This window comes from Rutilus rutilus (assembly GCF_951802725.1).
Source record: "Rutilus rutilus genome assembly, chromosome: 5".
NCBI classification, from domain to species: domain Eukaryota; kingdom Metazoa; phylum Chordata; class Actinopteri; order Cypriniformes; family Leuciscidae; genus Rutilus; species Rutilus rutilus.
The window spans coordinates 31,031,199-31,044,259 of NC_140213.1; the positions used below are offsets into that span (position 1 = coordinate 31,031,199).

At 36.9% G+C, this 13,061-nt stretch overlaps 1 protein-coding gene across 1 annotated transcript; it reads left to right on the top strand.

Moving 5' to 3' along the window:
* Positions 1–874: 874 nt before the first annotated feature.
* Positions 875–8,837, top strand: LOC311291001 (uncharacterized protein). The gene is made up of 14 exons (XM_084409810.1): positions 875–973; positions 2,602–2,666; positions 3,232–3,437; positions 3,531–3,668; positions 3,824–3,962; positions 4,734–5,391; positions 5,484–5,625; positions 5,712–5,855; positions 5,949–6,007; positions 6,112–6,287; positions 6,982–7,382; positions 7,482–7,578; positions 7,711–7,900; positions 8,067–8,837. The coding sequence occupies exons 2-14, from the start codon at positions 2,661–2,663 to the stop codon at positions 8,207–8,209; spliced, it is 2,499 nt and encodes an 832-aa protein (XP_084265936.1). The 5' UTR covers positions 875–973; positions 2,602–2,660; the 3' UTR covers positions 8,210–8,837.
* The last annotated feature ends 4,224 nt before the right edge of the window (positions 8,838–13,061 follow it).

Consider the following 13,061-nt stretch of genomic DNA (forward strand, 5'->3'; position numbering starts at 1 on the left):
GGCCCCTTTGATTTGATTTTCCGCTAAACCACTAGATGGCACAAAAACTTGCAGCACTTTCCAAAACATCTGCTTTAAGATGCATTTAGAAATCAAGGGCAGCAGCGCAAAGTTGATTCTGTGCTAATTTGATCTAATATTGTATGTTTTTTAACATATGCGGATGCATACTGAAGCTGTGCAAATAAAATATAGAAAGCAGTTAGTCATTTTTTTCAGACCAGCTTGCCCTTTAGTGGACACTCATGACAATGCGTGCGTGCGTGTGTGTGTACTTATTTCACATTTGGGTACATTCACCAGGATACACACCAGTAAACTGAGGACCACCTTAAAAATGTAGGACATTTTGTATGTCCTCATTTGTTTGACTATATAATGGCATTCAGCATGCTCTAAAATGGTGTCCTGACTTAAAATCTCACTTGTCCAAAAAAATCACTTTTAAGTGAAATTTAAATCTGTCAATGTGGGTGTGATTTTATACATGTGCGTTAATTCAATAAAAATATACAAGCCACAAAAAGATGTGAAAACGGGCAAAATTGCTTGCTTTTATGAGTGATGTGATTTTGTTTTAAGTGTTTTCTCCTTGGGCTCTGCCATTTCCCCTCTATAGCTGAAATACACAAACTAGCATGAAATACATGTTAAAGCAGAAATAAAAAAGCACAACTATGGTCAAAGGGGTCATTGAAGTCTGTAGTTTAAGGGACCATTTCTTTGTTAAAGCCTTACTTTCCAGTTAGACTAAAGTGCCCTCTCCTTGAGAGAATGTATTATCTTGATGTTTTGAGAAGACTCTCCTGTTTATAGTTAGAAGCTGGTCGAATCCTACCTTGAAAAAGCTGTGTGTCGGTGTGTGTGTGTTAGTCTTTTTGGTTACAGGTTAAGGAACCACTGGCATTATTGGAGATTGACTGAGTTGTTGTTCTGGACAGGCTGGCACCCAGCAACCCAAATCTGCGACCTGGTAGGTCACGATGCCTAACTTCAGGGTCCGAGTATCAGCTGCATAATCGATGTAGATATGCTTCAGTCTATATGTATATGTGTGGAAAATTACTATGTTTATCTATTTCTTAGCCAATGTGAATCATTTAACCTCAATTCAAAGGGTATAATTGCTGTGATCTTTGTAATTGAAAGCCTTCGAACTCCTTGTGAGTCTTGAAGCTGACTTCTGCCTGATGAAACTGCAAACTATCTTCAGTGTAACTTTTCTTCAATTTATTATAATTCTGACTCCGGGTCTTCATTCATCATATTTGGTCCTGGGTCTTTGAGTGTAAATCCCCTAACAGTGTCATAGTTATGTTTAATTGTGTTTCCCCTGTGACCTAGTTCTGTTTGATTAGTCATTTACTTTACCTCCATGGTCTTTATTAATTATCTCATTGGTTCCGTCGTTTAGTTCCTGTATACTCCGTTTTGTTCATTCCTTGTCCAGTCTGGTCTGTACAGTGGATTTGTTCCCCGTGTTTATACCCCATCTCCTGAATTATTGAACTAAAGACTCTTTCGTTGTACTCGTCTTCTTTGCGAGCTTATATCCAGCCTCATGACAAGTTTTTTTTTTCTGCGATTTAGGGGGAATTGTGGTGTTCATGTTGTCTTGCTACCACACATTACACTTATATTGTATAATGACCAACCATAGTTTGTTTTGGTTTTATGTGCCATTTAGGCAAGGGTAAATCTGACCACCAGGGTAAACCACTAGATGGCACAAAAACTTGCCGCAGCACTTTCCAAAACATCCGCTTTTCAAGACGCATGTGGAAATTTGGTTGATCCAAAATTCAATTATTTTGCTGGATATTTCAGGTCTAGATGATTGTTTAATTCTGTTTCATCGATAGTGAAAGAATCTTTCACCTGTCCAACCTGTAATTCTCAAATTACAGGTTTTACCTTATTGTATTTACATTTTCTGTGAACAAAAAAAAAAACATTTCCTGTTTCATAACTGACATGTCCATGTGGGTAAGGCATGTGGCATTTGAGAGAGCAAACTGGTATTGTTTAAATGGATTTATATCTTAAGTCAGGTCATTGTTATGGAGGAGTGCTGGCATCCAGGAAAAATTACAATAGAGCTAAAAATATTCACTGAGCCATTTAAATCCTATAAGCTACTACTAACTTGATGCAGAGATATCCATTATTTGCAATTCTTTAACTGTAATGAAAATGTGAGATATGTTATACCATATCTGGCACTGAAGCTGTGCAAATAAAAACTAGAAAGCAGTTAGTAATTTTTTCAGACCAGCTTGCCCCTCTAATTGACACTCATGACAATGGCATACTTTGCATGTGGATGAAAAGGTGTGTGCTTTTGCAAGTAAGGTCAGATCAGTGTCTAGTTTCAGATTTGAACCATGTGACTTCTCAGAAGAAGCAAGTAAATACCCTCTAGTTTTGTGTGTGTGTGATTTAGTGCAACACCTTTAAACCCATCCTTGAATTCCTGCTCACCTGAGATGTATAAAAGCAGGTGCCCCGGTGCACTTCACAGGTAGAGTGAGGTCGCAGGTACAATGATGGTCTCAGCGCTGTTGTTGAATCTTCTGCTTCTGGTGTCCTTTGCTTCAGCAGGACACCATTATGGAGGCTCGGTGACCTTCAGCCCTAAAGGAGCCAATGCAGATGGGAGCATGAGGGTGAGAATTTATTTCTTATTTGCATAGAAAAAAACAATGAAAGTGTGGAAGTATACATCAAATTATATGATGCTTTTTATTTATATATTTTTTTTAAGTAGGTGTAATGTCTTTTAGGATTTTTTTTTTACTTAAAGATGGCCCAATGATATATATTGTGTCGTCATACATCCTAGTAAATTTTCAATATTTTTCAATAGTTACTAATCACAATATAATATTTATGAATTTCATACTCATTTTGGTCCTTCGCACATATGCATAACTTATCACTCTTTCTTGCTAATTAGAAAATGCATGGGTAAGATAAATAAAATAAAATAAATGTATTGCATCAATGTGAAAAGATATTGGGAGAAGCAATCATGGAAATAAATAAGATGGTGAAAGTAACGTAATATTTAAAATTTGGTGAGAACTGGTTAAATCATGATATTTATTGGTGAAGAGTATTTCTGACTGGTCTATATCACACCTAAATATAAAAAAGAAATGCATCACAAAAAAAAATACAAAAAAAAAACTCTACCAGTGGTCAAGTGTTCTAAAAGTGTTCTGTCAACAGGTTGAGTTTCGAATCAAGCGAACCTATGACTGGTGTGATTATGGTTGGTGGTACTGCGCCTCCGGGAATTGTGGCAATGAATACACAAATGGACAAGGTGAAATCGATAGGAGCTCTAATGGTAGAAGTGATTACACCAACAGCTGGTGCCAAACGGAAACTGTTGTCACAAGAAACATCTATGGAAACACACCCTTTGACCTGCAGTAAGTAATTCAATCAGTTTTAAATCATTTGACAACAACTGAAATATTAAACTGTCCATTAATCATAATCTTCAATGCATCATTCCATTGCAGGGACTCCTCATGCTGCTGGGTGCCCACAGTGAACGGTCTTGGTTCTTGGTTCCTCAGGACACACGTAGATCTAGGCATAAGAGCTGATACTAATCAACCCAACCGATCACCTGTCACAACTATTTTACAACTTCTACGGTAACCCTTATTTTTATTGAATGTAGTTTTCCATGAACAAGATTAATAGACGTAATGAGAATGCAAAAAAGACGCATGATCTTTTTTTCTAAATTAGTAACAGAAAATCTGATTGTTTTATTTATTTATATATATATATATTTTTTTTTCATTAGTGTTCCCCAAAACTGTCCTCGTACATACCACTTGATGGCCTACGACCCAGATGGTGACCAGGTCAGATGCAGATATGGAATTCAGCAACAATTTGAATGTGACAGATGTGACCAGCCAAGTGGTTTCAACATAAATCAAGTAAGAAACAGAAAATAATTTGCTGTAATAACTTTGCTGATGTATATTGACATTTATTGATGTATATTGCCAATATGAACCAGTGGCGAGGTCAGAAATCTTTGAATCTTTGTGAAATAGAGTTATAGGCCATCCATTTATACTAAATATACTGGAAGTGAGAAAAAAAAAACGTTCTAAGAAAAAGAAAAAAAAAGGTAAGTCACGCAGTAAGCTACCTACTATACAGTATATGGGATTTTGGCAAAGCTTGTGTCTGTTTAGGACGAACTGATTCACTACAGTGAATAGGACTTTCTAATGCTACATAGAAAGAGAGCCATAGGATGAAACGCTGCACTAGAATGAATCTTTCCAAAGCTAGAAATGAGAGGAGTACAGTTTAAGACAAACTAATTCACTATAATGAATTGAATTTTCAACGCTACATACAAGACAGATCCAGTTTTGTTGGTTACCTCCTCTCACTCAGCAGTAAAGTAATACCAATGCTGCTCTAAAAACAGCGCTTGATGCGCTAAAAATTGTTCCACAAACTGTATTCATAGAAATAGTAGTTGTGACTTGCGCCACACTCTACAAAATATATAGGCCTATACACAACAGATGTGTGTTGTTTTTTCTTTTTTTTTCTATCTAGATCATTAGGATATTCTAGCAGCTATTTTTCATAATTCTGGTGACTGATCCACTCAATAAGTGCTGCTAGAATGTTCTAGAAATAAAACGAAATGAACATTCACTATAATGAACATCTCAATTCTTCATTAGGGTGCCTGTACACTAGACTACAGCTATGCCTACAACACAGGCGTCTATGGATTTGAGATGATTTTGGAGGACTTCCCAAGGAAACACACCACTCTGGCCTATACTGATGGCTCCAGCTCTTACAGATGCTCTCTAAATGGAAGACACAGTATGTCAATAGGCTCAACAGCATACCCATGGTATTACCAACAAAGTACCACAAATGTACCATGGTGGGCATGGTGGCAACAGCAACAGCAACAATCGACCATCTCTCCACCTACAACTACGCCGTGGTGGTGGCAACAGCAACAGCAACAAACTACAACTTCTTCTCCATGGTGGGGGTGGTGGCAACAGCAACAATCGACCACCGCTCCACCTACAACTACGCCATGGTGGTGGTGGCAACAGCAACAAACTACAACTTCTTCTCCATGGTGGGGGTGGTGGCAACAGCAACAATCGACCACCGCTCCACCTACAACTACGCCGTGGTGGTGGTGGCAACAGCAACAATCGACCACTCCACCCACAACATCCCAGTGGTGGTGGTGGCTGCAGACCACAAGCACAACCACCACAACAAGCTCACCTCAACAGTACACGGCTTCTGTAGCTTCACATCAGCGTTCTTACGAACCTTTCAGCAAGATCCCTCTGCAATTCAGTGTTCTCGGTAAGGCTTTCTCAACGATTAGCCAAACAAGAACACAAGATCCTCATTTTAGCGTCATCTCATCCATGATTTCTGATTTTGAATTATTGCAGTTGATTCACCTGCTCCTTCCTGCACTGAGGGACACTACATACCTCGCTTTGTGTCGCCAACTCCACGCAACGGAGAAGAAATCCAAGCGGCGCCACTCCGTGAACTGGAAATCCGGGTTAAGGCTGCAGCAGCTTATTCAACGTGAGGGCTCATGTGTGAATTAGACCTAATGCAAGCAATGATAAAGATTATTAGATGGGTGTATAACATGCTTTTTTTCATTCTAGGGTTTCTGATGTCCTTATCAGTGGTCCTCTGAACATAACTAAGCATGCTTTGAGCAATGGAGAGTACGCCATCAGATGGACACCAATGAGAAGTGACCTCGGGGATCATTTCCCTGTGTGTTTCATTGCTGAGAGCACAAGCGGGTGGGCAAACTATTCATTTTATTCTAAATCTAGCAGCTTGCAACCTTTCACATAAACTGAATTTGATAAATACTGCTAATTATTTCTTTACAGAAGCAGCGTTTATCAGTCTGAAATGAGATGTGTCATTGTCACTGTTGGACACCAGACTGGTTAGTATCACTTTTTTTACTTGGACCAACTATGTGTAGCGGTACAAACACTGTGGTATTTATCATTTTGGTAAATAATTCTGAATGATTGATTGCATTTACAGTGGATGCAAATGTGATTTGCACTGGGACCAACATGGTGATTGAAATTGAGCAGCTGCACTCTGTCGGGCTCCACAAAGACTATCTGCGACTCAACAATCCTGCCTGCACTTTGGACTCAAATGGCACTCATGTGTTGGCAAACTTTTCCCTCAATGCTTGTGGTACCATGATTGAGGTAAAACTTTTCTCGTGGGCTAAAGGAACAGTTTAGCAAACATGACATGGCTGTCATCATTTCCTCATCCTCGTGTCCTTCCGACCCCATTTTGTTTTCTATCTTCCATGAAACAACCAAGGAGATATTAGGTAGAACTTGTCTTTTCTAAACAATGAAAGTATATGGTGATTTATACTACAAGGCTCAAAAAAGGCACCAAATATTCAATGCTATCTCACTGACAATTCGTATGAATTCGTACAAGTGCGTAAAAGGTGGCTATGTCTACAACCTCACTCGTACGAATTCGTACGATTTGTCTAAACCCACGTGATGGATAGGTTTAGGGGCGGGGTCAGGTGTAGGTCCTCCGTGCAAATTCATACGAATTGGGCAACTCGTAAAATATGTACAATTTAGCAAAAAATTTACTAATTCGTACGAGTGAGGTCTTCATAAAATTCATAAAACCTCATAAAATTTGTATCGAATTGCTGTCCATTGGACTTCTTTTGTGGTGTTTTCTTTGTGTGCTTAGCAAGTTACCATTCACTTTGATTGTTTGGAAAACAAAAGCTTGAACATTCAATGATCTCTTTTAGCATTTCACAGGTTGGAATGACACTGGTATGCGCAAATGATGACAAATGAAATTTTAGGGAGAAACCTTTAAAGTGCAGTTTATATCTCATAATCCACTTTTTTATTACAGGAGGATGATCAGTACATCATTTTCAAGAATGAAATTTTCTCAACTGATGATCCAAACAGCATTATTACCAGAAAACATGAGGTAGAGATTGAGTTCTCATGTCGTTTTGAGAAGAAAAACAACATCTCAATGGAGTTCACTGCACGGAGACACACAACCACCATCACCGAGAGAGGCTTTGGAACCCTCACCTACCGCTTTGGGCTCTTTCAAACAGTAAATTACTACCAAGAAATAGATGTGATCTCATATCCAGCAGAGTTTGATCTTGGGGAGATGATTTACATGGAGATTGAATCCCAGTCTTCAATCAACAACACCGAGCTTTTCGTCGAATCATGTGTAGCGACACCATACAATGACCCCAACTCCCAAGTGTCCTACACAATCATCCAAAATGGGTAAGAACAATCGACCATGAGCTGAAGACACAAATTAGCACTGGTAAACAGTAAAATTAATTAACTCACAATGGATTTTCATCAATTGAATTTTTTCAGGTGCATCATGGATGAAACTGTTGAGTTCTACACAAGCCACCAACCAATGGTCCGCTTTGGCCTGCAGGCCTTCCAGTTTATTGGAATACATGATCAGGTAAAACAAAATATATATTATAAATTAGACTACAATGATAGGAGACAACATACAAAAACATGATGCTACTACTGACTATTAAGAATGAAGTATTCCAGAGAGCTGTGACATCATCTCTTTCTTTCTCCCTAGGTGTTCATCAGCTGTTCTGTGATTATGTGTGAGGCGAACAATCCCAACACCCGCTGCTCTCAGGGTTGCACCAACAGCACAATCGCTCCACCATCCCACCACCATCGCAAAAGAGAGGCTCCCATCCAGACCGGCAGTCACTTTGTCTCCCAGGGGCCCCTGAGGCTGAAGAGGAGCGTTGAGGGTGAAGGTAAAACCTCAGAAACAAGTTAACATATACGAATATTTTCATAGAATGTGATACAATTTTAAAGGTGCATTAAGTGTTGTGCTGGCTGAATCACAATAGAGTCTTTTACGATCATTTGTGAATTACTTTTAATTTTATTAACCGACACTTTGTGTGTTTTCCACAGTGTCCTCCACAGTCTTGAACCTGAATATGGTTTTCATTGCCGGATGTCTCCTGGCAGCTGTTGGCATGGTGTGTGGGGTTCTCATCTACAAAACCAAGAGAACAGAGGTCAAATATCAACCGCTTCAATCAAATGAGATTTAATGGATCGGCCAAAGACTGCAAAATGATTTAGTCTCTCTGGGAAGATTATGATTTTCTGTTTGATCACTTTTAAATATTGTGTTATAATCTATAAATGGTTGTTGGGGTTAATAACCTATTTCACAGTTTTGGTATCTTTTTCTTGCACCCTTTAGATTGTTAATGATAAAAAATTTTATATCTGATTGATTTAAAAAGAGTTCAAATAATGCACATCCACAAAGAGAAATAAATAAACATACCTCCTGTATTGCTTTTTTCATGTTCACCAAAGGCTATTTCTGTGAATACAATCAGCATTACAAAATATTGCATTATTATGTGTTAGAATTAGATTGCATATGCATTAAATGCATGCATTATTATTATTATCAATTGTGGTTCATGAATACAAATTAGTGAATCATTAATCACATGAATGTTGAACCGCTTTCACAGCAACAAGTGAATCGAAATCAATGTCAAATGGACCATAAAAATATTCAAAAGAACACTATTTAATAACCATACTCATTTTTATCAACAGCTTTTAAAATGAACCCTTATCAGTATGTTCCCCACTAGAAACACTTCCAAAACATTTATTTTGAAATGTTCTTGAAACGCAAATAAAATTGTATAAATTGCCGTTGTATGGATAGTTTTTGACTGTAATGTATATTCTAGTTCACTTGCTTACAAAGAAAGCTGTAATTAGGTGGTAGTTGGGGGTGGACTGCTGATGTTCCACTGAAGTTGCAGAACAACTATTAGTTGAAAAGGCCAAAACAACATCCAGGGCGATGTCATGACTGAAATTTGAGATTGTCAGCACAACACTGCAATGTAATCAATCAATCAACAATTGTTATTCTATGTTTATGTGCCATGTCTCCATGACAAAACTACCACACCTGATTATGAGTCCTCAGAATGAAAGTACAAATGACACATATTTTAAATGGATGGGTGGAAAGAATCTATTTATTGGTAGGCATTCCACTCTCATATTCATGAAGAATCTGTGCAATCTATTCAACAATATTTACACATAGCATAACAAAAATAAGTCATCTGCTTCTGTCAGATTGACTATCAGTGCAGGAAGTGATAATGTGATAACGCCTTTAGACCATTTTAGACATTCTTCTATCAAACTTTGGAGCCACATGTCAATGAACTCTTTCAGAGTATTAGTAGATTGTTAGGTTAGGGTTAGTAGAATAAGCCCAGACAGCAACATAGTGTTGGCCCAGATCCGGCTCACATCTGGTACGCGTTGAATCCACATGTAACAGATGTTTGGCCAGATCTAGGCCAACACTATGTTTCTGTCTGGGAGTTGACATGTACAAAAGCTATAGTCAGTAGAATTTCTGTAGGGGACCATCAAAATAAAGTGTTAGCAGATATTAAGCAGACAGTCTACTACTACTCTACTGAGAGTTAGTCGACATGTAGTTGCAAAGTTACTTATAGTTAGTAGAATGTATAGTGGACTATTGAAGTAAAGTGTTACCCCACACTGGCAGTCATTTTAATTATAGTCCATCAAGGTGAAATCTTCAAGCTGAAACTATTATATTGTTGTTCTGTTCTAGTGTTCATGAAAAAAGCTTTGCAAACCTAAACTTGCATAAGTGATGTCAGTCAATCAATGTCAGATACTGAAAGACCTGTCACTAGTAGTTGATGATACTGGTAATGAGTCATGTCACAATTGCATTCTACTTGTGAAATACTCCGTCTTGTATAAGGCAATGAATAGAAATGTAAACTAAATGATTTAATTACAGTATGCAAGCAGCATGATTATAGACAGTCATTAGGACCTGAAACCATATTTATATTAGCCAATTTCAAAAAGTTCAGTATTTTACATAAGATTAAATTATGTAAAATACTGAACTTTTTGAAATTGGCTAATATAAATATGGTTTCAGGTCCTAATGACTGTCTATAATCATGTTGGACTTGAGCTAAAAATAAAAGATTGATCTCATTCTTATCGGTGCGTGATCATGAAAGTATTCTGTGTTTACAGGCTTTAGCTGATGTTAATTTCATCAGTTTCAGTATTGCGCTGCATCCTTCACGCAAAGCAAAAGACAAAAGTCGTCTAGTTCCTTAATATGTTATATGATTTTAAGCTTAATCCAATTCTGTTTCCAAATGTTATAAATGCAAGTGAAATCTTAGTCAAGCAGGTGACGTTTGAGAAAGCAAATAGCTATTGTCTAAATGGATTTATCTTATTTCAGCTAATTGTTGTGGAGAAGTGCTGGCGTGAGAAACTGAAATAGAGCAAAGAAAAGAGGCAAACCTTCTTATGTTCAATAACCTACAATCAACTAATGCAGAGATATCGATTTCCTGCAACAAGATTTTCCAGTCCACTGCAGTCAGACGCTAGACATTTGGCACTGAAACAGCAATGAATGAAAGAGTTCTGAAGAGGTATTTTTGCTATGACGAGTGTGAGTTTCACATTTAAACCATATGATTTCTCGGAAGACATGGTTTACACTGCTGTTCAAAAGTTGAAAGTAAAGATTTTTGAAAGAAATGAATTATTTAATTAATTAAAAAGTGATATGTGCACTTCAAAAGAGTCCGCACACTCCACAAAAGACGAAGAAACGTCAAAAAGCGAGATGGAGTGTGTGAAAAAAAAAAAGAAAAAAAAACTTTTGTGGAGTGTTCGGACTGCATATATCATCGGATTATTTTGTCTACGCACCTCATGTGGACTAGTTTGAAGGCGTGGTGAGTTCCTGGCTACTCTTCATTAATTCAAAAGTGAAAGTTAAGAGATTTATAATGTTACAAAAGTTTTATATTTCAAATGAATGCTGTACTTTTGAACTTTCTGTTTACAATATTAATGTATTTTTGATCAAATAATGCAGCTTTTAAAGCACTTTCAAACACCTCGAACAGTACCTATTAACCATAAAGTTGCTAGTTCAATCGTCAAAAGAAGAGGTAGGCCTATATCCTTTGACATTTGACCCAAATCTTTGGCTAACAAAAAGTTTGATCCACACTGCAGTTTATTGCGGTAAAGAACTGCTCGCTTAGAAAAAAAGGAATTCATGACACACAAATAAAGGGAACGACTTGTTCTTTTTGTTTTCACATGCCACCCAGGGGTAGGTAAATAGACTGAACTACAATAGACTGGCATGAGGAAACGGCTATTTAATAAACAAACATACGCACACATTGTGTTTTCATTATTTCCATAGAAATTATGTTTTTTAAACTGTACAAACTGTATATTCAATCCCCTTAATCTACCCCAAAACCTACGCAATGTACGCATCACAGAAAACTTTCTGCATTTTTACATTTTCAAAAAACATCACTTTTATAAGCTGTATTCCTAATGGGAACCAAACAATGTCTCCACAGGGACAAGGGTTTTGGATTTTGCCATCTTTGTAGGGACATTTTGTCTCCATAATGTAGGGTTTACCAGGACACATACACACAAGTGGAATATTTGATCAGAATTTCTGTGCAAAGTTCTGTTCAAACATGCACATCTACAAAGACAAATAAACAAACAAACAAACAAACACCCAAAATTCAAAATGTGGTGGAAAAATTGCCCTAGTATGAGTTATTTTTATAATTAGCCTAGGCGGATTTAACTTCATATTTAAAATATATATAACTTATATAAAGGGGATGCCAGTTTGAAGAATACCATTTGGTGGCATAGGAACCATTATACTTTTTGTGAATTGTTTTAATACCTTTTAATGGTCTTCTGCAATGTTTGAGGCATATTTATTTTTTCATGATTTAATGTTGGCCTAATTTCAGTTACATTTACATTTTAGGCTATGTAGTTTGAAATTTTATTTATTTTTTAGATTTTTATTGTAGTAACCACTCAGCTGTATGTGGAAATGCATATTTAAAAAAAAAAATGTTGCAAATAAAACCATAGTCCACAACTTCTGTAGTTTTAACTTATTTTAATATATAAATTCAGTGAAATCATCAAACGTTTGTATGACTTGCCAGTGACTTGTGACCCAAGCTACGACTTGACTTGACTTGCTTGACATAAAGCAGTGACTTGACTTGACTTGACTTGCTTTTCTCAAAATTGACTTGGACTTGCTTGAGACTTGAAGGTTGAAGACTTGAGACTTGCTTGTGACTTGCACATGTGTGACTTACTCCCACCTCTGGTATTTAGTTATAACTATTAGTTCATTTTTGATTAAAATATTAAGGCTTCTGCTTAGTTAAGGAAATGTTCACATTCACTAATTCTATCACATTTTTAACCCAATGCAGAAAGTCCCTGTAATGAGAGTATTTAGGAGAGTGCACTATTTTGTATTTGTCCACTAGGTGGCAGGCCAGATTTATAATGCTTTTGAGTGCAAAAGTTACAGCAACACCAATTTCTAACATAAAAGATGTTGTCACTGAGCAGCCATCTGTACTTTCCGTTAACATCTTATCATCTGATGTAACTTTTTTACAAAGCTGCAGACATTCGCTTTCGACCAATACATTTTATTTCTTCTAATTTGTCAAGTGCATTCTAATTAATTTCTGTAGAAAAAGTCATATTGTCTATAGAAGTGTACATGTATTTGTCCTGTTTTCCCATGACTGTGGGAACCGTGTGCATAAATGCTTTTCTTTACAAAAGCCCAAATTTAAGCGATCAAGTAGGCCATAATACTGACATAAAGACATCTTTAAGGTTTTTGGCATTTACACTGTAAAAAATAATATGATCAATAAGTTTTAAGTTTAACAATAAGTTCAAGAAGTTTAGATTGTTTTAACTCATCAAAACAAGTTAAGCAATTTCCAACTTTTTAGTTAAGTTAAACCAGATTTA

What these genes read in the sequence shown, in the direction of transcription:
- LOC311291001 (XM_084409810.1), top strand. An exon ending in ACTATTTTACAACTTCTACG is followed by an intron (nt 3,669 to 3,823) that starts GTAACCCTTATT and finishes TTTTTTCATTAG; the next exon opens with TGTTCCCCAAAACTGTCCTC. An exon ending in TTATTGGAATACATGATCAG is followed by an intron (nt 7,579 to 7,710) that starts GTAAAACAAAAT and finishes CTTTCTCCCTAG; the next exon opens with GTGTTCATCAGCTGTTCTGT.